A 24,488-nucleotide genomic window follows, 5' to 3' on the forward strand; every position below is an offset into this window, starting at 1 on the left:
CTGAAGCTTCTCCCTTCCTTGTAATTTCTCTGCACATGAAATTTTACATATTAAATCACAATGTGTATTTAAAACATGAAAACTTGGAATTAATCAATAATGACAAAATTAATTATTATTCCCCTTTTTACGTTCTCACATGGTGGCGAGGACACAGTGCAGTAACTGAGAATGCCCACAGATGTAATTATGTACACCTTTATTAACAGCACTTGTGGTTCTGGTTAACAACTCAAAGATTGTCCATGACCACTAAAAATAACATAAGCAAAGTCTGCTGAAGAGATACCAGTCCGTGATGGCTATCAGAGTAATGTCCGCAGCGCAGTGCAGTGCAGTGCGTCACATGGGCTTGCAGTGTGGTACAATACGTAGTGCTACAATGTCACGCTGGAGAGACAGCGACGTAAAGACGCCACAGTATGGAGATTGAGTGGTGTGGGACACCATGATGCAGAGACAGTGTGGTGTAGAGATAGCTTGATGCTGAGATGGTTCAGCACAAAGACAGCAGGGCACAAAGACAGTACAGTGCAGGAATAGCCTAATACAGAGATTGCTCAAAACAGAATCAGTGTGGAAACAACACAGCATGGAGATAGCTAAGTGTGAAGACAGTGTGGCACAGTTGCGGCTCGATGTTGTTCGGCATGCCACCATAGATGATAGCCTCAGGGCTTGTCTCGGTGCAGTTCCCTCTAACAAGCTGCTAGTGCAGCCAACTCCAGGCGTGGAACTGATCAAGCTAACATAAGCTGCCTGCTAGAGAATTGCTGCATCTCAAGTACCAAGGTACCAGCAATTGAAAGAATATCCATGGGAGTTTGACAGTTACATGACCCACAGAGGAAACTGGTTCCACAATACCAGTGCTGCTCTGGGACAAGGCTGGCATCTTCTGGTGGTGACTGGAACAATTGGTGTCGAAACAGATTGGATCTACAACATACAATGCCCACGTAATTAATAAATAGTCTCGGTGGAACAGCACTTGTGGGCCGAGGATAGGCAGACACACAGTTCACAAGCATTATGCCAGAAGTAGCTGGTGGATGGCTGGGTATAATATATGCCAACACCTCAACCCATATGATGGAGCAACCATCTTGACAGAGGGTGAAGGGTCATGCAGGGCAATCCCCTTGTTATGGAATGTATGTTGGGAGGGCAAGGGCGTTCACCGACCGAAGAAGGTATGATTGAGGTGGATCCAGTGTGGGCTACTGGAGTATTTTTGGCTTGGTGCCGTAGACTATTCGGCCATCCTTACACTTTGGGCTGCTGGAGCCATGGCATGAGGTAGAAGATGTCAATGGCTGAAGGACAATAGCAATGGGGGTGCTGAATTCTCAACCAGTGTGTGTGCTGGAAGAACGACGGAGCCAATGACAGGTTTGACATCAACAGGTGCAAGCAGCACTGTGAGACTAAGTTGATCATTGCATAGTCAGGGGCTCTGTATGGTCGTGATGATGTGAGAGAAGCGTGACTTGCTGCAATGTAGCAGGCAGGGTGAGAGGCCTGGGGTGGCAGGAAAAGTGTCACTGCAATGTGCATTGGATCACAGAAGTTGCAGCCTAAAGGAGGGTCCAGGTGGTGGAAGAGCTTCACCACTGTGCACGTAGAAGCACAGAAGGGGTGGTCCAAAGGATGTTCCGGGGTGGCAGGAAGAGTGTCACTGCAGCACACACTAGAGCACGGAAGGCGCTAGTTGATGGAGGGCTCAGGGTGGTGGGAAAAGTATCACTGCAACAGGAAAAGGATTACTGTGGCATGCAAGGAAGCACATGAACATGCAGCCCAAAGAGTAACCAGGAGCAGCAGGAGGACACTGCCACAGCATGCATCAGAGCATGGATAAGCTGGCTGGAAGTAAGGCTTGGGGTGACAGTAAGGTATTGTCGCATTATGTGGAAGAAGTGTGCAAAGGCACAATCTGAGGGGTTGGCCCAGGGTGGCTGGAAGGTGTTGCTACACTGTGCATAAGAGCCTGGATAAACTGGCCAGGCAAAGAGGTCACTGCAGAGTGGGGGTGGTGGGAAGGACATTGCTGCAACGTGTGTAGAAAGCCCGCTACAGAGAAGCCGGCAGGGTAGAAAAGGCATCAAGCCAGGGGCAACATGATGACTGCAGCAAGTGTCGGAGCACAGAAAAACTGGCAGCAAGTGAGGCCCATGTTGGCAAAAGATGTCACTGCAGCATGGATAAGAAGCACATGAAGATGCAGACTGAATGGTTACCCCAGGGCAGAGGGATGGCATTGCCACAGCATGCGTAAGAGCATGCAAAAGCTGACCAAGCAGAAAAGAATCACTGCAGGTCAGGAACGGTGGGAAGGATGTCACTGCAACATGAGTAGCGAGCACATGACAGAGAAGCTGGCTGGGCAGGAAAGGCATCGCCACAGGTCAGAGACAGCAGTAAGGACAGCACCCCAACATATGTAGGGAGCATGCAGAAGGATCTACATCACAGAAATGAAGTATTTTATCCATAAGAAGAGGCACAGAGGGCTGCACTATCCCCAAGAGGGAGTTGTCGACCCCTCCTGTGATGTCCTGAAGCAAGGGGCAGAGTTGGGCTCGATTGGTGAGGGGGCAGCATTGGGAGCTGCTGGGAGCACTGATGGACCAGTTGCAGACAGTGGAGGGAGGTCAAGTGTACTGGGACAGCAGGCTTTGGCTGCTGATTGAGCTTGGCTCGACCAAAGGCATCTGCTGTTGGGAGAAACAGATATCTGGTAACAACGGGTGTCATTGGCCAATGAGAGCAGGGCCACTGATGGATGACACGGTATGGTCTGGCAAGGTGTGGCACGTGGGGAACGGCTGTGACAAGAGACATTATCACGACATTGAAGACAGCTCCATGTGCTCATGACACCAACCAAAGTGTCCATGCCAGATGACAGGGGCACATGATGCCAGCGTTGGGCAAGGTGACACGCATGGGGGTGACAGCTGTACCTCCAACTGGTACTATGTTACAGTGAAGGAGCTGGACCAGCTCACTGCCAACAATGTGAAAAATGAGAGGAGATTGTGGATTTGTAAACAGCCTCATTACTGTCGCACAACAGAGCAGATGGGAAGAGGCATGTGGATTCGTACGCAGCCTTGTTTCCAGTTTTATGTCCTTGCATGGTGGCAAGTATGGAGCACAGTAACTGAAGACTTCCACCTTTTGCAGTTATGTGCACCTGTATTAACAGCATGCATGGTTTTCGATGACAACTTAAAGATTGTGGATGATCACTGAGAGTAAAATAAAGGAAGTCTGCTGAGGAGGTACTAGTCCCTGGTGGACACTGAGTAATGTGTGTAGTGTAGCGCAGTGCAATGTATTGGGCTTGAAGTGCAGTGCAATGAATAATTTTACGACGCTGGGGTGCAGGGATGGCCCGACAGGAAGGTAGAGAAGTGTGGAGACAGAATTACATCTGTAGAGCAGTACAGAATGGCTTCTTGGTTTTGTAGTGCAGTGAGCTGCATTACGAGGCTGTGATGCAGACACTGTGTGGCACGAAAATGGCTCAATGCAGACAAGGTGTGGCATGAAGACAGCACGTTGTGGTGATAGCTCAGTGTGAAGATGGCCCCACACAGAGGTGCCGCAACTCAGAGGTACCACAGCGAGGAAATGACATGGGGCCAGAGAGAACTCAATGTGCAGACTGTGTGCATGCATCGTCGCAAGATGGTGGCTCAGCATGATGTAGCGCGGTTGTAGATGTGAGCCTTAAGGCTGGTCGTGGTGCAATCCGACTGATGGGCTGCCGGCACAGTCGGCTCCTGGCCTAGAAGTGAGGGGACAAGCAATTGCTGCCTGTTGGAGGATTGCCATGCCTTAAGTACGCAGCAGGTGGAAGAATACCCGAAGGAGTTTGATGATTACATGACCCATGGAGAAAACTAGTCCCGTGATAGCAGTGCCACTGTCTGCTGATGCGCACACTGCTGGGGAATGTGGCTGGTGGCACCTGGAACAACTGGTGTGCAAACAAATTGTTTGCAAATGATACCGTGTCTACAACATGTGATTCCTGTGTGATTTGTCAATGATCCTGGTGGAGGAACACTTGTGGACCAAGGATAGGCAAACCTGCAGAGTATAGGCATTATGCTGGAAGTACCCAGTGGATGATTGGATATAACATCCATTAAAGGCTAGCTGTATCTAAGGTGGAGCAACTACTACTCTTGTGACACCAAACACCTAAATTTTGGCGCATCACACCCTCATGCTCCTGGGTATCATATTGGTGCTTGCCTAGCTTTCAAATTTTTTATCTATTGGTGAGCGACAATACCATAGGGACTGCCTTTCTTAAATGGTTATGATAAATAGTATTGTTTTTATGCCAGGGTTAGAGCAGAAACCTGCTTATGCTGCTTCCGAAGTCTAGAATTATTTTAGATTCAACAATGTTCAAAAAAGGCTACACATCAATCCATCTTTACATTCATTTTCTACCGTTTTCATAAGTGTCATAATTTTACTTTTCAAAACATATCTTGATAATATTTCATAGTGGTACCAAGATTGACAACTTACTTTAAATGTTTGGATATGTAAAATTGCACACTTCACAAAAAGAAATAAAATCTAGTTTCTGACCAAATAAAACTGAGAACTATTGAAAAATACCTGTAACTTAAGCTCTCTGCTACTACAGAATTGAAAGATTAATGATTCTTTTGGTAACTGTGGCACATTAAATTTAGGACAAATGAGCAAAAATTAATGCCAGGAGGAAGCATTTACAGGACTAATTGGTTCACAGTGTATCATACTCCTGCAGGCTATCACCACACACCAGAGGCAGTCATGTGTGTGAGCTTAAGATTGGCTGCAGGTGAGAGTCAGTAAACATTAGTGAAACTAGCTGGTTAGCTGTAGCATACCTCCTTCTGGTCACTTGGATGGGATGAAGTAATCATATCTGGTTTTAACACAATGCTCTGTCTACTTATGGATGTCTTTCTACTGCAGTGGGGAGGGAAAATGTGACCAACAGAAAACTTAATTTTTCTTAAAGGGCATACTTACTGTTGAACTGTTATTTATGCAGCTGTTTGAAGTTTATTAATGACAGTTATCTTACTGGACACTCTCCTGTCCCAATTACTGATGCTTTTTGTATTGCCAGTCAGATACTACCTGGCTTGAAGAGATCTAATTTTTTAGCCCAGCTTTACTGTGCTTATAACTATACTTTGCACATTATGAGTTGATAGCTTATGTTAACTGTTTATCTAACTTTCTTGTGACATGGTGTTTTTTCATGTAAATGTATCTGTGACTTATGAGGATTAAAAAAATGACTGTGTTGTTATTGTTCCAACTAACTGGAAAACAGTCTCTACAAACCGTTATGTAAAATTTAGTATGTTCCTGAACAGCTTGGTAAAGATCTTAGATTAGCGCTAATGGTAGAACTGCAGTTCTGAGTGGCTAATTACTGGAGCAATGTACTCCTTGTGTAGGCTGAAACAATATTTGTAAAACATTGACACATTAAAAGCTAAAAAAGTACAGACAAATCATTTTGGCCGCATTGTTTTACTATAATAAATAATGAGTCCTTGTTGTCAAAATATCTGATTGTACTGTGAAATACACTTCCACATATTTGATTGTTTAGAGGAGGATGCTGTGCTGCTGTATTTGTCATGATGCTACCATCAATTGTAAGGACATTTTAAGTGAGTTAGTGCTTATTATGCCACAAACACCATGCATACAAGGATGCAACTATAATCTGAGCTTGAAAGATACTGATTGCGCCTGGACAATTATCTAGGTGTCTTCGTCTTCAGTTGAACACTTATCAAAAGTTGATTCCTCTATCTTTTCCCGAAAACTGCTTCACCTGTTGCCTCGGAGTGCTTGAAGGAATTTCATAATGTTCGCTTCAGTGACACCTGTTCTAATAAAATTTCTGACCTGATATCTAATTTCGTTGCTGCTATCAAAATTTATCATGAATAAAGCATTGTACAACATTTATCATACAGGAACAAATTAGGTCTCAAATGGGAACTTCACCAGCATCCCCCCTCTGAAAAAGAGGGCACAATGTCAAGATACGTCTCAGATTCATGAGGATGGCAGTTAATAATTCAAATATTGGCATTCAAATTAAGGTTTTCCTTTGATTTCCCTAAATTGCTTAAAGCAAATGCAAGGATGTTTCCCTTGGAAAGGACATGGCGGATTTTCTTCCCCATCCTTTCTTCAATCCAAGTATTTGTTCCTTCTTTAATGACACAGGACATTAAACACTTATTAGCCTTGCTAGCAATGTCCCACATTTACACAATCTCTTCATATAATTGTAACTACAACCTATGAATAATCATATCAGATAATATCTGACATCCAAAGCACAGAAGGGGGAAAAAAATTGTTCTACATTTTAGAGGTAACTGAGTAAAGATAATCACTGTATAGTGGAGGCATTGAGCTGTCAGTAAATGTATAGGCAAAAAGCTGAAGTTCGTTGCTCCTCTTTCAAATGTTCTCTGGCCTTCCACTTAATAGGAATTATATATATTGTGTGTGTGTGTGTGTGTGTGTGTGTGTGTGTGTGTGTGTGTGTGTGTTACACTAATTTATTTGAAAGCTAAACTCCTGTGTTTCGTTTGATTATGTGGCTCTACCGTATATAATGAGTGCTTTTCTTTACATCTGTAGTTACATTTACACCTGCTCTCCATAAGCCACATAAGAGTATGTGACAGGGGGTACTTCACGTAACACTTTCACACCTGCCCCCTCTTTCCCATTCGTGTCATGATCGGAGTACAGGAAGGACAACCATCCATATGAGCAAATATTTCTATAATTTTACCATCATGATCAATTTGGATTGTGTATGTGGGAGGAAGAAATATTTTTGCATATCCATATTAGTTATTTGTCTATACATCTAATCTTCAATAGCACCATTTTCCGAAAGCTTTTATATTCTTGTTTTGCCTTAGCTGTTCGTCATACTCATTTGTATTCATTGTTAAGAAACCTTTTTCCCAGAAATGTTGTTCTTACTATTGCCAGTTTGCTTTATGTATCATCTGTGCTTCAGCCATTGTTACTTGCCTTGTTGCTCAAATGGCAAAACTCTCTTATACTTTTAGTTTCTCATTTCCTAATCTATTGCTCTAAGCATCACGTGACATATTTTTGCTATTCTTCACTGCTCTTGTTTTACTTTCGTTAATGTTCTTTGCACAACCTCTTTTCAAGACACTTTCCATTCTGTTCAACTCATCTGCCAGGTCCTTTGCTGTCTCTTGACAGAATTACATTACAATTTTTAATTATTCTCTATTAACTTAAATTAATTTTTGAAATTTCTCCTTGATTTTCTTTGCAGCTTGTTCTGTCTACTAACTGAATAATTTTTGCTTCTCAAATACTGTCTACTTTTCTTGTCCACTGATTCTCATAACTGCACTCTAATTTCTGGTCAAGTTGTAGATAAACTTTTACTTCTGGTACATTACTCCTGCTTCCTTCGTAATTTCAAAGTGTGGTTTCCAGTCGACAATGTCAAAAGCTTTCTGTAAATCTACAAATGCTATAAATGTAGGTTTTTCCTTTCTTGGGTTTATTTTCAAAGATAGCTTGAAGGGTCAGATACTGACTTGCATTTTCCTACATTTCTCCAGAACCAACCTGATTTACTCTGAGGGCAGCTTATTCCAGTCTTTCCATTCTTTTATAAATAATCATGTATCATGTCATTATTTACATTTTGTCAGAATTGTATATAGCTTAGACAAGAAACTAGTGTATATGGTGTGTTACCACTCTAACAGGAATATAACCACATGAGATGTATAGATAGCTGCTAAAAATTATATTGATAACTGATTGTGAAATATTATCAACCTGCAAATTGTATTTTATTTCTTTCTGTTTGAAACTACATTGATATTTGTAGATTGTGACTGACTGTGCTGTAGTTCTCTTACTGAACAGTCATCAGGCAATAATACATGTTTATGTGTCAGCTGTGCTGGATCATTCCTGCTATAACACCTGTTTGTCACTTAGTTCCTTTTCTTAATTTTCTTTGAATATTCTCGTAGCTCCTCTTGCACTTTTCTTAGAAATTTTTTTAAAAGTTTCGGGTCTTTCACGAAACTTCAAAGTTCTTGTCGTGTATTCCACTTACGTGAACTTTTTATTATGCAAAACAGATTAAATATTTTCCTTTCATAATTAAAATTTTGAAGCAGGCCAACCATTATTAATAAATCTTTACTTAGTGTAACTATTCACAAATGTGCTTCCTTCTTTTACAGCAGATGATGAGGCAAAATGCAAACATCTCAAAGACACACAAGTTGTAGGCTGGAAGAAAAGTCCATCTATAAGGGGTAGTGAAATGAAAATGAGACAGGTGGAAAAAACTAAGAAAACTATTATTTCAAAAGTAATCACTATAACTGTTAATACACTTATCCTGCAATGAGAAAAGATGATCAATGCCATAATGAAAAAAATTTGTGGTTGCTTGTGGAACCATGATTGTCTCCAGGTGTGTACCTCTTTGTCTGGAGCAAATCAATGGCTATGAATGACTTCCATTAGGCTCCAAAAAATGTGGAAATCACATTGGGAGAGATCAGGACTGTATGGAGGATTGTAAGAGCTTTCAAGAGAAACTTCTACTGCATAGTTGAAACAGTCCCTGCAAATATTGACCTGCTCACCTGCTGCCACAAACATTTTTCCTTGAAGGCAACCATCTTGTCTCTCTGTGGGATACTGTATTAACAGTTATAGTAATTCCTTTTAAAATAATAAACAGTTTATTTACTTTTTTAATCTGACTCATTTTTAACTGCCCCTTATATTTCTCCTTCTGTTGCAACTCCAAGAAAGTGAAATTTCTATTTATGACAGTCTGACAGTTCATAAAGCTTTTCATATTATTTTCTTTTTCTGCTTTCTGCCCAGTAATTTCTTAAGTGTGTATATTTCATGCACCTTGAACATAATGGAATTGTTCATTCTGTGTTAATTTATTTTATCCATACAGATTTGCAAATTGGCAAACTGGTAAATGACAGATTCTGTATTATTAAAAATACCGTCTATACAATCAGCAAGCATGGCATAAATACTCATCTAAACTTACCAGTGTAGGTTTTCTGTTTCTTTCTAATGTTACCTGAATGCCACACTTAAATTCTTGTGAATCATTCCAGTCTATTTTATTGCTTTGGTAGTCTCATCAAATGTTAACAATCATTCCTTGTGTAATATCACGTTGGCAATTCTTCTGGAAAACTGGAATTCTCATGAAATTACATTTTACCTGCAAAAATCAGGGAATTTCAGGAATTTTGTAAAATCTCAGGGAATCCTGTGTTCCCTTTAACCATTAACTTATCAGGAGCTACTTATGGCATCATCTTCCTCCTGATGTCTGGAATTCTTGGGGAATTTTTTTTCTTCTTCCAAGTCTGAGTAACCACCCAGTAATAGTCATGTTATAAGCAACTTCTCCTCACCTACTAAAGAAGTTACAGAGTGGTGAAGATGCTGACTAATATTAGGAAGTGGGACTTTAATCCACATCCAACTATCCTGATGCAAGTATTTTCCAGTATCCCAAAATCACTTCAGTAAAATCTACAGCGGTAGTCCTTCAGTAAAACCATGAATGATTCCTTGCACAATTCTTTTTGCATTCAAGCTAATGCTTCTTATCTAGTGATGTTAATGTCACAAACAAATTGAAATGTGATTTATTCCACTGACACCTTGCCCTATTTGTTTTTTTGTTGTATTTCACAAAAGAGGCATTATATAGAGAGCTCAAAGCCAGAAGTTCGTGCTCTGTTTTATATGTCATAACTGTACACTCTGCCAGGTAAGTGGTAAGATTTCTTTAGGAATTCACTAATATCAATGAGTTTGAAGTGAAGTGTGGAACAAATGGTTATGCTCTTCATTACAGGAAAAGACAAGCTAAACTGCAGAAAGAATTAGAGGAAGCAGCAAAAGACACAAGACCAACTTCCCCTGATAAACTTGGAGAGGGAGCTGCAACAGTTTTAGAAAATACTTTGCCAACAAAACTATCTACTAAAATAGTAAGTTAATGTGTATGCTACAGAATGCAACAAAAGCACTGTTGAAGTTATAATAGGAAATAATTGCTAATGTAGTAACAGTTGTGGTTTCTTCTATGATATTCTGCAATAAATGAAATAATTGACAAATAGAATGCAGTATTACATCAGCATTAGAAATCAGTTTGAAGTCTCACATTTTAATGTGATACATCTTTCATCAGTACAATTTTCATTAGTGTCTCCAATTTCCCGCACATCCATCAACAACTGTATTGAATTCTTAGTATACAGGTTTCTCATCTCCCACATGTGTTTATATTCCTTGGGTTGTAAGTCTTCTTGCTGCTATATTCCTCTGTTGTTGCGTGGACATTACATTTTCATTAGTGCAGCTTCACAACATTCTGGTAATGTTGCACCCAGGAATAAGATGTATTCCATTTTAATTTTGTTCTGTAAATACTGCTGTACAGTCCTCAGGATTTTAAAGTGTAATTGTTTCTTCCATGACTGAATTTTGTTTAACAATGTAGGAATGATAGATTGCTACAGACCGTAAAGCAACATGTTATTGCGCAATTAAGACGCTCACATAAAGCTTTTGGCTTTAGCCTTCATCACCAAATAGAAACAGGAAAACACACACCATTTATATACAGAAGTAGGCACATTTCTTGCTCACATGACTGCCAACTTTGGCAGCTTCAGCCAGAATTCAACTGTCACGTGGGATGGAAGCAGCAGTTTGGAGGGGGCAGGGAAGGGGAAGGGGTAGTAGTATATGGGTGGGGAGAGCAAACAACACTGTATTTCAGAGTATGCAGGGACTAGAATGCCAGTAAGTGCAGTGTCAGGAGGTTGTGGGGCATGGAGGTGAGGAAAAAAGGAGCAAAACAAAGGAGAGGATTGGGGAAAGATTGAGAGGTGCATTGACAGAGGGTGGCAGACAGAGAGGGTGAGAGATGAGACTGGGGAACAGATGGTAGACAGAGGGGGTGGAAACTGTTGTGTGGAGGGTGTTGGTGGAATATGTTACCATGGGTTGAGGTCGGGATAATTATGGGAGTAGAGAATGTGTTGTAAGGAAACCTCCCATTTGCACAGTTCAGAAAAGCTTGTGTTGGAGGGGAGGAGCCAGATGGCTTTGGTAGTAAATCGGTTTTTGAGTTGCTTTGTCTATTAGTGTATTTCATGCTGACTCTCTGCATCCGATTCGATAGGAATGTAGCAATCCAATTGCTTGCAATTGAGTGATGTGCATTAAAAAAGTCGTGAAAAAAAGTGATGTGCTGATATATACTAACTAAAAAGTTTAGCAGAGCATTCCTGCATAAATGGTGTTACTTCAGATTTACAAATTCACCATAAATTCATAAAAATTAAGATTCTTTTTTTTTTTTTTTTTCCTTTCACATTAACAGAAATTACCAGTGTCTAGATACTACTGTAAAAAAAGGAGGGGGAGGAGGGGGGGCTTCTTCCAAAGTGAAGACTGAAGTGAAGTACAATACTCAAATATTTAAATAAAATCCAGCAATAGGAACTCCAGGTATGAATATTACTATCAAGTAATAAAACTGTAAAGCAAGGTGTTCCGCAGGGCTCAGTGTTGGAACCCCTACTTTTCCTCCTGTGTATTAATGACTTGAGCCTGAATGTTGATGCACACAAAACAATAATATTTGCTGATGACACATCTGTACTCCTCAAAGGGGAGAATACAGAGGCTGTGCAAAAAGCTGTGAACTTGGCCACTGAACAACTCAGCAACTTGCCTAAAATCAACAGATTAACTATCAACACCAAAAAGACAGCTTCCATGAACTTTCACACAACACAAAATGAAAATTCCTCTCAGCCATTTGTCACTGTAAATAACCAGCCAATAGATACCGGCACTGTTTCCAAATTCCTAGATCTGTGGGTTCAAGATAACCTGAAATGGAACACACATACAGGAAAGGTAAATGCCAGAATTAGTACTGGCTGTTACGCATTGAGTGTACTGAAATCATGTGCTAGCCTGAAAACATTAACCAGCGCGTACTATGCTTCGATACAAGCCCACCTAAAATATGATGTGATATTCTGGGGAAATTCTCCAGCTGCTCTGAGCACATTCAGAATCCAGAAGAGAGCAATGAGGATTATTACTGGGAGCAAACCCAGAGACTCCTGCAAACCCATCTTCAGGAAGTTGGGAATCCTTACACTGCCTTGCCTATACATTCTCGAGACTCTAAAATTTTTCAGAAACCTTATAGTGCTAACTGACACCAGAGTCGTAAAAAATAATGAAATACATTAACACAACACCAGGAAAAATGCAAATCTGCATGTTTTATGTACAAACACTCAACCGTGTAAAAAGGGAGCTTTCCACATGGGCCTCCAACTGTTCAACAATTTTCCCACTAGGTTTGTTGTGTCACTGTTTTTACTCTGTAAATGAATACTTAAACAGTAATCTTGCTATTTGTGTTAAATTGAAAACATTGAGCAATATCATACATTAGGATACTATAGGCCTATGTTACTATATGTTAACAATGTTAACTGATATTTTCCGACATCTGCAACACCGTGTGTACCATCAGATCACATGGAATAAACAAATAAATAAATAAATAAAATATAACAGTAGGAATTCTAGGTTGGAATATCAACAGACTGCTACACACCACAAAGATGACACTTTGAGTAGCAGATTGCCACATGTACAAGAGTCACACATTAAGCTTTCGGTCTGAGCAGACAAAGATACCGGGACATGTTTGTGAGGTGTGCTTGCTTGTAGCCATGTATGGAAGTGAAACATGGACAATAAACAGTTTAGACAAGAATAGAGTAGAAACTTGTGGAAGAATGCCGAAGATTAGATGGGTTGATCATGTAACTGAATAGAATTGGGGAGAACAGGAATTTGTGGCATGACTTGATTAGCAAGAGAGATTGATTGGTAGGACACATTCTGAGGCATCAAGGGGTCACCATTTTGGTAATGGAGGGAAGTGTGGAGGGTAAAAATCGTAGAGGGAGACCAAGAGATGAATACACTAAGCAGAGTCAGAATGATGTAGGCTGCAGTAGGTACTGGGAGATGAAGAAGCTTGCACAGGATAGAGTAGCATGGGGAGCTGCTTCAAACCAGTCTTTGGACTGAAGACGACGACGACGACGACGACGACGACAACAAGAAGCATGTAAGTGAGAAAAGGTTTAGAAAAGTTTGGAATTATGTTTAAAGTTCGTTGGAATTTGCTAACTGCTCTCATTTTGAAGCACTGGATGAGTATGTCCTGAGTAATTTGCGCCCCATTTTAAGCGAAAGTTAGTTTTTCATGCATCACAATCTTTATTATGTCGTACCTCCTGAACGACATGTTGTACAATCTTATAATTTTGCAGGTATATTCAGTGCTGTATGTGGGCACTGCCTGCAACTTGTGTTACAAATACTTTTTAGTGGTAAAGAAGAAATTTAAAATGTCATGTCTGATGCTGAAGTTCCCTGCATGAACAGTGAAAATGTTTTAAGTGATCAATTTTTTTTATCATTTCGTGAGATCGATTGTCAGTGAGAAAAAGTCTCATAAAGGTTTGACGATACGTTTAAAGTTTGTTGCAAGTCGCTTAGTGCTGTGATTTTGAAATACTGGAGAGTATTTGCATGTGGTGAATTAGTCTGCCCCAAATTGTATACACAATTTATAAATGTAATACTTGTCTTGCACATAGGTTTATACCTCTTAATTCATAAATTATGTCACCAATTTAATTTTTTAAATTCAGTTACTGTCTATATGAAATATTGAATGTCGGTTTTTTGTTGACGTTGAAAGTCTTTTGATTGGCAACTTGCAATTGGGTCTGGGTTCCCTGCCACAGGATAATCGCTTAGTAATACACATCTACATCTACATACATACCATGCAAGCCACCATACAGTGTGAGGCGGAGGGTACCCTGTATCCCTACTAGTCATTTCCTTTCCTGTTCCACACACAAACAGTGAGGGGAAAAAATGACTGTCTACATGCCTTCATATGAGGCCTAATTTCTTACATCTTACCTTTGTGGCCCTTATCCAAAATGTACATTGGCGGCAATAGAATGATTCTGCAGTTGCAGTCAGCTTCAAGTGCCAGATGCCGGTTTGGTTTTTGTCTGAACCTACTGGCAACAAATTGAGCAGCCCGCCTTTGAAATCCTTCAATGTCATTTTTAATCTGACCTGGAATTAATCCCAAACACTCGATCAGTACTCAATAACATGTCGCACTAGCCTCACATACGCAGTCCCTTTTACAGGTGAGCCACCCTTTCCGTTAATTCTCCCAACAAACCGTACACTACAGCATAATCATTGCATAGCCACAGATTGCTACTCACCCTGTCTGCCAGATCATTTATGTCTGTAAAAAATAACAACAGTTTCATCACACTTCCCTGGGGGAATCCTGACAATACCCTTTTCTCTGATGAATGTTCGCCGTCAGGGACAACATGCTGGGTTCTATTATTTAAAAAGTCTTAGAGCCACTCTCATGTCTGGGATCTATTCCATATGCTTGTACTTTCATTAACAGTTTGCAGTTGCGGACCATGTAAAATGCTTTCTCTAAATCTAGAAATATGGAATCTGCCTTTGTCTTTCATCCATACTTTACAGTACATCATTTGAGGAAAGGGCATATGGAGTCATAATAGCTTGCTTTTATCCACCACTCCTGTTATTCATCAAAATTTCCTAAGTGATAGAAATATAAATAAGAAAACACACCTAATAATGTAAGTTATTCAGAGTAATATTTTTTGAGTTAATAAATTAATGTTATAAATTATGATGTGAAGATGAACATCCCTGATAAAGATTTTCCTTTATTGTATAAATTATTTGTAGCAGGTTGACTCACTGACTTATCTCCATGTGTATTTTTTTCAAATAGGATGCTCATGAAGGAGAGGTCCACGCAGTAAAATGGAGTCCTGTTGACAGAATTGTTGCAACTGGTGGAGCAGACCGCAAAGTAAAGCTCTGGGATGTATCCAAAGGTGTGTGAACTGCCCAGTTGATTTCAGACTTTATGATTTAGAGATTTGGGGAAAAAAAACTTGTGGGTAATTTTAATGGAAATACTAACTTTGATGTTTAAAATGCCATCTGTATCTCATCTCGTCCATTTGACATTCACTTGCTGGATAAAGACCTCCACTAGATTTTTCCATGCATCATGGTTTTCAGATATATGTATCCATGTATATATCCATGTTGTTCCTGCATGTTCTCTAGTGTCACCTGCCCACGTTCCTTTAGCGTATCATCTTTCTTTCTTTTTTGCTTTTTTAAATCCAATAAACATGTTCTCTAGTCCATCTGCCATACATTTTCTTGTCTATGTGTTCTGTCCTCCTCCTCTTCATTTTCAATGCAGTCCTTATTACATATTTCATCTGGTCTCTTTCCTGGTCCATTTCTCAGTCTCTTAGTAATTACCAATATCCATCTCTCACTCTCAAGTTTTGGAAGGTTTTGTCATTACAAGGTCCGTACCTTACTGCCATAAGTCAACACTGCTAATACACGATGCAAAATTTCCATTTTAGACACACAAGAAGTTCTGATTAGTTTACTAAAAGAAATGCAGGCCATTTTCACTATTCTGTTCATTTCTTTTGCTGTCCATATGTTTGTTGCCTTCAGTTGCATTACATGTAAAAACTGATCAACTTACTTAACTAATTTTCAAGCCTACTTTCAAACTCTTGATCTATTACGTTCTTACATTGCTTGGTGAAGTTAATGTGCATTAAATGCAAACAGTACAAAGTAATCAGTCTAATGAAAGTTGTTTCATTATCACATTCCTCCTTTTTTCCCCAATTAAAGACTCCCTTTAAAACTGTTTATTAGTTTTGGTGACACTGAGTCACTGTATGCCATTCCTATTTCAGTTCTGTTCGGTATTGATGACTATAGCTTCAGTATACAGTGGAATTTCGCATAGCGAACATGATTTGTTCTAGAATCTTACTCATAGTGTGAAACACTCATTAAGCGAAACAGTTTATTCAATATAAATTAATGTAAAATACAGTAATGCGTTCCATGTAGAAAAAGTACTAAAAGTTTTGTCTTATTTCTGACATTTATTTAAAAAATTATACATACAGTATTATGTACTTTATTATTCATGATACATAACTAATTCTTTTTTACTAGGAAGCTTTCTATAGAAATTTGTTTCTGACGATGCTTCAACACTTGGCAAAAATGTGACATAGAATTATGATCTAAAAAATTTATAGCACATGTAGCCACTGCTTTATTGGGGTATTTATTTTCAATGCACAATGCAACAAATTCCCATGCTTTCAACATTTCTTTTATTGCACCAGAAGATTACTGATTTGCCATTACCGGGACATTTCTACAAAGGTAATTGACACACAAAAAAACACTGTGTGAACACAATCTTAGAAAAAAGTGTGATCACATGCTGCACTAAGATGGTAGCAGAAAGAGTGCTAAACCCAGACTGCAGTACATACTAAATACATTGTTCGTATGCCACTGCCGACAATGAAAGGTGTTCATATTGTTGAATGTTATGTTTCCCCGGTTGCACGCAAATGGATGTCACGCTAAATCATCACAACTTGTTATGCAGAACATCGCTAATTAATGAGTCATTTTTTACAATTTATTTTGCTTGTTATGTGAATTGCCCTTTATGGGAGGTGCTCGTGAAGTGAGGTTCCACTATATTCACATAGACTGAATATGTTGTGTACAACTTTGTACAGAAGGAGAGGTGAGCAGAGTGGTGTGGCAACTGTCATCGTAGGGAAGCGGGCCAGGACCAGAAGTGACTAGTGAACAAGTAACACAGGGAACAGAAGATCTACTTAACTTGTGTTTCTCCAAGTGTATGAGACTCGTTACAGATGATGCAACAAGACATAGAGTCCAGCACGTACAATAGCAGCAGCGATGAGGTTGTAGCTTTGTCTGCATGGCATCTCGTAGCGAGTTGACTCCAAGTGTGAGTGCAATGAGTAAATGCTGCCAACCATCCTATATTGCAGTGACAGAGGTCACTCAAAATACGGTGCTGCTGGAGGTGTGGGTCAGCGGACGTGTGCCATTGAGTCTGTTATCTGTTAGACCCTGTGTGATTGCTATTAGTGTTGTACAGAAACTTGCCTGTGGGGTGGTATCAATACATGGTACCACATCCGTCCCCTCAAATCTCCTCATCATTATTGTGTAGTGTAGACGAGCAGATGACAATGGGGACAGGGCCGGATGCAACTGGCAATGAGGAGATGGGAGTCGAAACTGGGGCTGGTGTCGAGCTCCCATCTGCGCCCTGCCATACACCCTGAGACTGCCCAGGAACGTTCTGAAAAACCAGGCAGAGGGTATGCACCCACATCTAGTGGTAGACCAGCAAATGAAGATGGAGGCATCTTGACGACTGCAGAGGGACACGAGGTGGCACGTGGGCCAGCCACCAGAAAGGGGAGGGGGGGGGGGGGGGGGCGCACCCCAGACGGTAGTTGCTGTCGAGACAGTGATGACCGTGATAGGGCATTGACTTCCATCCATTCTGGGACTAACACCGATGATGCGGGATCCATGGGAGCTGGAGGCAGTGAGGACTGCTGCATCCAGATAGGCATGAAATCTGAAAGCGCAATGCATGCATTAGGATCACACGGTTAACATGGATGGATTTGATTATGGTGAAATTTAAGTCGCAGCATGAACAATGGGGAGGGACACTTTTCAATTTGCGAATAATTACATTGAGCTTTGTTCAACGATGTTGAAGCAAAGACAGTGGGACTGTCAACAATACCAAATTTATACAACAAAACTGCACTGATGCTGTAATAGGAAGCATCCACAGTCACGACCACAGGTTTGGCAGGATCAAATGATCACTAAGCAAAGTATCTTTCAACGTCTGGAAAGCAGACCAGCACTCCAGCGACCAAACATTCTTCCTGCACAGGCAATGCAAGGGAGCCACAATTTGAATGGCATTAGGAATAAATAGGATGTAGTATGTGAGATTCCCTAACACAGATTGCAGTTCCTGCACACTGTGTGGGGATGGAAAGTCACAGATAGGGCAAATGTGATTGCAGTTGGTGAACACACTGGCTATTAATGACATATCTTAAGTACTTCAGTTTGTAAAGACACACACATTTGAGATTAGCTTTAGACAACACTTGAAACAGAATGCAAAGATTACTTATGCATTCTTCAAGAGTGCAACCTGAGACGACAGTGCCATTCAAGCAAACAGGAACTTTCGCAGTCAGTTGCTCCAGAAAGTGGTGACATATATCTGGTGCAGAGGCACTGCTGAATGGTGGTCTCAAAAATTTGAAGAGATTGAGTGTTAATGACCAAGACTTCTTGTAACTGCTCACCCAGATATATTTGTAAGTAAGTGTTGTGCAAATTAGTTTTGGAAAAGTAATGGCCAGCACCCAATTTATCCATCAGTTCTTTTGTACATGGCAAGTGATAACTGTCAGTGATTGAGGATTCATAGTTTACTTAAAATTGGAGCACAGCCAGAGTCTGTTGGATGGCTTCTTTACATTAACAAGTGGGGATGCCCATTGACTGGCAGTAATATGACCCCACAGTCTTGTAGGAAGTTCCTGAGACACTTGTTCTTGGAAAGCTTTGGGTACAGGATGACCTCTAACAAAATGTGGCTGTGCATTGTCCTTCATTGTGACATGGGCAACAAAAGTATTGGCTTTGCCTAAACCCTCAGAAAACAAGTCCTGAAATTCTGCACACAACTTAGCAACAGTCCCCCGAGGATCAAAGGCAGAAACAGAAGTTACATTGTCCTGAATGCTTAATTCAAACAAATTGAAAGAGTCAAGACCAAAAATATTAGCACCATGTCAGGAAGAAAGCACTGTAAATGTCACTGTCTTTGTCAAATTTCGTAAAGTTGCAGGAAGGCTACAAGTGCCTACTACAGGAATATCTTCACTGTTATATGTTTTCAGCGTATGGCGCAATGTGCACAACTGAGGTTTGCCAAGAATTCATTATTGCTTCAGTTGAGCAAAGTCCTGAAGTGCCAGTGTCAAGTTGCAAATGGACTGATTGTCCAGTGGTAGTGAGAGACACAAAAAGTTTGTCATCTTCACATAGCACTGAAAATGAATTGGGAACCTTTCCTGAATGGCTATGACACTTGTTTTCCACTAATGAAACTGTGGGACTTTGAAAACACACGACACGGTGTTTGTGACTTGGACTTGCACGAAGGAGTAGCAAACAAGGGTGCCTTACACTTCTGTAAACACACAGACTGTACATGTCCTTGTTTGCTGCAAAAAAAAAAAAAAAAAAAAAAAAAAAAGGGGGTGGGGGTTGCTTCACATAAGGGGGCAAAATTGGCATCCATGTACTGTATTATGGTGAGGACACGACTTCACACATGTACTGGTCGCGACACGTTGTTACATGAGGGCTGTGGCTGTTGCTGCGGTTAGCGAGACTGTTGTGAGGCCTGCTTGTTGTGGCTATCTACAGGATAAACAGGCACCACCTCAAAACTGTCTGCTGCACTTTCGCAGGAATCTTGACAGTCAAGTGTCTGTAAAGCGTGATGCAAGAAGTAGTATCGTTATTTAAGGATCTGTTCCCTAATTCGAGAGTCAATACATTGTGCCTGATGACGTTGCGAGCCTTATGATCACTGTAATATTGGCCGCAGTCACATTTGAATCTACACTGTCTAATAAGGCCAGGCAGTAAAGTCACACACTGATGGTATGTCTATCCTTGTTGCTTATGTAGCCTATAGAATTTGTAACAGGCAGCTGCCACTTGAACCTTGTCCTCATAATGCTTCATAAGTGCCTGCAGTAGTTCCTCATAGTCTACCAACTCAGGGCATGGCGTGGGAAATAGTTTGGCACAAAATGTATAAATAGTCAATCCCCCAGTGGTTCAGAAACAAGAATGTCAGTATCTTGTATGTGATGTGCTGTGATCTGCGTGAAGTTTGCGAGGTACTCTGTCAAGTCGTAATTTGCCTCATCAAACTCGTGAAGTGGTGGCACATGTACATAGGCGGTGGCACTGCCATTGTGTTCGGCATCTGTGTGAAGTCATCTGCACCATCCTGAAGTGATGAATCACTTCAAGCAGTTGCAGCATTTGTTAACTCTGAAGCTGAATAAACTGAGTTAGATCAACTGCAGGTGATGCAGCAAGCAATTGCAGTGTTGTAGCCATTATTTACTAAGCAATGCCCAAAGACCAACAGCAAAAAGCAAAAATAGCACAGAGAAGGCAAGAAAAGGTTGCAAAAGCAGCGAGCACAGAACCTAGATCATAAAGTGCACAAGCAAGGCAAACACTGCATACTCAGAAGACAGTGAATCGAGAAGAAAAAAAAAAGGCAGGGCAGCAAGAAAGTAACTATATTTAACTGTCACACATAGCTTCAATGACTCATTGTCAGATGTTGTGTATGACTTTGTAGTCCATGGTAAGGGGAGGTGGGCTACAGAGTGGTGTGGCAACTGTCATTGTAGGAATGCTGGACAGGAGCGAAAATGTTTGGTGAACAAGTAACACAGCAAACAGAAGATTTACTTAACTTTTATTTCTCCAAATGTACGAGACTCATTGCAAACGATGCCACAAGAAATAGAGTCAAGCTCGTATAATAGCAGCAACAATGGGACAAGGCATTGTCCTGTAGCGAGGTGGCTCGAAGCACGAGTTGGCTGAGCAGCTGCTGCCAACTGTTCTGTATTGCAGCAGCAGAGAGGGCTGGAAGTACAGGGATGCTGGAGGTGTGGCTCAGTGGACCCATGCTGTTAGGTCTGCCAGATCCTGCGAGACTGTTATTGGCATTGAACAGAAACTTAGAATTCCATTACCGACATAACAACACCTGTGAGGTGGTATTGACATGTGATACTGCAGAGTCAATGCCTTGTTTCTCTGGGTGAAACTAACTAATTCAACAGCTTTCTCAAAATAAATGAAACCCAGGCAAAGCAGTAAATCTTACTCGTTGCTCCATTTGTTCATGATCTGCCATAGGTTAATTGTGCTATAGTCACTTCGTCAGCGAACTCTCTAATTTATTTATTTATTTTTTATTTTTTATTTTTTTTTTTTTTTTTTTTTTTTTTTTTTTTTTTTTTTGCCTATTTAAAATCATTTTTTTTCTATCTGTTTTGTGGTAATTTCAATGTATGTCTAGTATATTATGAAAAGGAAACTAATAGGTCTGTAGTTCTTTCTTTCTTCCAATTTCCTTTTTTTTGTATAGAGTAATTACAACATCGTTCCAATTTTGGGAGAATATTATTCTGTTAACAATTTGCAACCTGCTTTTGAATGGATCATCTCCAGCTTTAATCATTTCTAATATATAAGTGGCACTCAAATGAAAATGAGACAGATGGCAAAAAGTAAACAAACTGTTCATTTGGAATTGTAACTCTCACACCGCAGGTACATTGTACAGTGTGGTGTTTTATAGACATTTTACGTATACTAGTGCATTTTGGAACTTTGAAAGTAGTTTATACATTACAAAGTATGGACAATAAGAAGAAAACTGGCAGTCGTTGGCAGTTTGTACGCTATGTACTCAGGTATTTCTTGAAAGAAAAAGCACACAATACCTGTAAAATAATAGACATAACACAGAGGGTAATAACCAACAATAACGAACAAATCAGAAGCAACATTTTATTGGCGGTCGCCTATAGTGCTGGTTTACACAACTCTTCCCTGCCTTATACACTTCTTTCAAGAGGCTTACTTTTTTCTGAGGTTATTTATGAAATCAGTGAAGGTATTTTAAATCTGTCTTGCGACTCTAACAAAAAGCATATTTTTGTCACCAAATGTATTTAGTTTTATTGAAATAAAATAACATCAGTGGTTTTAATGAAACACACATACCATTTGGCTTGTTTTCTCCGTCTAAAAACATTTCACTACCCTTGAGATGACAAAATTTGTCAGGGAAAAAGCTGGCCGCGGTGGTCTAGCGGTTCTAGGCGCTCAGTCCGGAACCGCGGGACTGCTATGGTCGCAGGTTCGAATCCTGCCTCGGGGATGGATGTGTGTGATGTTCTTAGGTTAGTTAGGTTTAAGTAGTTCTAAGTTCTAGGGGACTGATGATCATAGATGTTAAGTCCCATAGTGCTCAGAGCCATTTTTTTGTCAGGGAAAAATGCTAAAACTTGTCTGGAAATCAGGGAATTTCACTTGGAGAAACTTGTGGCACCTCTGTGTAAGCATCTGTTTTGATGTTCAATGAAAACAAACAATTGCTGACAAAATAATATAAATGGATAAATGAAAAAGCTACTCACCAAGCAGTGGCAGAACACACACATAAGACGGTTGTAATTGGCAAGCTTTCAGAGCCAGTGCCTCCTTTCTCAGGTAGAAGGGCTGAAGGGGAAGGAAGAGGGTTGAAGGAAAAGGACAGGAGAGGTCTAGGAAAAGGGGTAGATTTTGGGTTACGTGTGGTAAGTCTCCCCCAACCCACGGTTATGGGCAACTTTTTTGAAATCTAACCCTTTTCCTAGACCTCTCCAATCCTATTCCTTCACCCTTTTTCTTTTCCCTTCACCCCTTCTGCCTGAAGAAGGCAGCACTGGCTCGGAAAACTTGCCGATTACAACTGTCTTTTATGCGTGTATTCTGCTGCTGCCTGGTGAGTAGATTTTTTTATCTTTTGATGTTCAGTATGACTCACTGGTAGACAAGCATGTAAAACTGGGAGAGTTAGGACCCTTACCGAAAAAAATTAATTTCTAAAGTAATATGTTTTTGTAATAAGGATTAAATAGTGCACACTATCTTTGTGCATGCATATTTTGCGTCTGACATTCGGAAGGCTCCTAATCTCTTACTGTGATGTCACGGGGTAATAGACTAGTAATGAAAAGTTGAAAATTTTGTTTCTGTTTGCCCTTGATAACAATTTTCTCTCTGCACCAACTGGTACATGGTATTGTTGAATGCATCTGTCCTTCACAGCATAGCATGCAAACTGTTTCTCTTCAAACTGGAACAAGCAGTTTTGTATGCCACAGCTTCACTATTGTGTGAAATCCAGCTAATATCTTAATTATTGTTTGTGGTGTAGTAGATACAATTTTCAGTCTCTAGATTCTGCTACAGTTATCATCTAACATTCTGTGTGAGCAAACTCAGAATGCAATTCATTTAAATAATTTTGGCTTTCTTGTTTAAATGTGGTCATTGTAATATATGACCATGAACTGATGAAATTATTCTCGAAAGAAATCAAAACTGTTGGCAACTCCAAAAAATTATGATCTGAAAATTGTATGTGTCATGTTCTGCTATAAACTACCCAATCTCTTGCATTGTGTCTTCCTCAAATGATACGTCATTGTTATCATAGTAACATGTCATTCAGTGAAGGAGGAAACCATTTCAGATGCTCCAAGTTCAACTGTCATAGAGCCTTTCTGTTTTTGTCAGTAAGAAGTTGTGGAAAGTCTTTTGTGACTTACAAAGCTATATTCATGATGATGCATATACAATATTCACTCTACGGTGCATGTTAAGTGGTGGCTTGTACCACCTCTACATAAACAAATACAAAACTAGTATTCTCCTCCTCTCTTTCTCCCCCTGTCCCTCCCCCGTGACCGAGCAAAGTAGCACAGTGGTTAGCACGCTGGACTCGCATTCGTGAGGATGATGGTTAAAACCTACATCCGGCCATCCTGATCTAGATTTTCCGTGATTTTCCTAAAGTATTTCAGGCAGGTGCTGGTATGGTTCCTTTGACAGGGCACAGCCGACTTCCTTCCCCCATCCTTTCCTAATCCGATGGGACTGATGACCTTTGTCTTTGGTCCCTTCCTCCAAATCAGTCGATCAACCAACCCTCCCCCTGTACCTCCCCCTCCCCTCCCCTCCCCTCCCCCCCCTCCCCTAACCCCCTTCTCCTCCCCTCCCCTCCCCTCCCCTCCCCATCCCTCCCCTCCCCTGCACTTTGTTGACGTGTACAGAGTGCAGTAAGTGTACGAGTTGTGGTCATAAAACAATGCAAGGAACTGTTAGCAGTATGTTTAGCCACACTCATCAAATTTTGTGAATGAATTAATTCTCGTAATGCTGAGCATAGTCATTTTAACATTACAGGTTCAAAATAAATTAAAAACTGCACAAAACATAGAAACACTTATATTGTATTTCGGGCTTGCAGCCGGATCACGTTGACATCTTGGCACGATATTTCGGCTAACAAACATGCAGCCATCTTCAGGTGAGTATGAGACTGAAGATTACTGGTGTGCGTCGTTCTATATATACCGAAAATTGGCGCG

The 24,488-nt window shown here is 40.5% G+C and overlaps 1 protein-coding gene across 3 annotated transcripts in view; it reads left to right on the forward strand.

Annotated features, from left to right (window-relative positions):
- The window catches only part of LOC126416628 (autophagy-related protein 16-1-like), a 113,083-nt gene that overhangs the window by 66,903 nt on the left and 21,692 nt on the right, over positions 1-24,488 (forward strand). For all 3 annotated transcript variants that reach the window (XM_050084388.1, XM_050084389.1, XM_050084390.1), the window contains 2 exons: positions 9,977-10,112; positions 15,044-15,149. In XM_050084388.1, coding sequence (XP_049940345.1) covers positions 9,977-10,112; positions 15,044-15,149 — 242 coding nt within the window. The remainder of the gene's footprint in view (positions 1-9,976; positions 10,113-15,043; positions 15,150-24,488) is intronic.

This window comes from Schistocerca serialis, chromosome 8 (assembly GCF_023864345.2).
Source record: "Schistocerca serialis cubense isolate TAMUIC-IGC-003099 chromosome 8, iqSchSeri2.2, whole genome shotgun sequence".
NCBI classification, from domain to species: Eukaryota; Metazoa; Arthropoda; class Insecta; order Orthoptera; family Acrididae; genus Schistocerca; species Schistocerca serialis.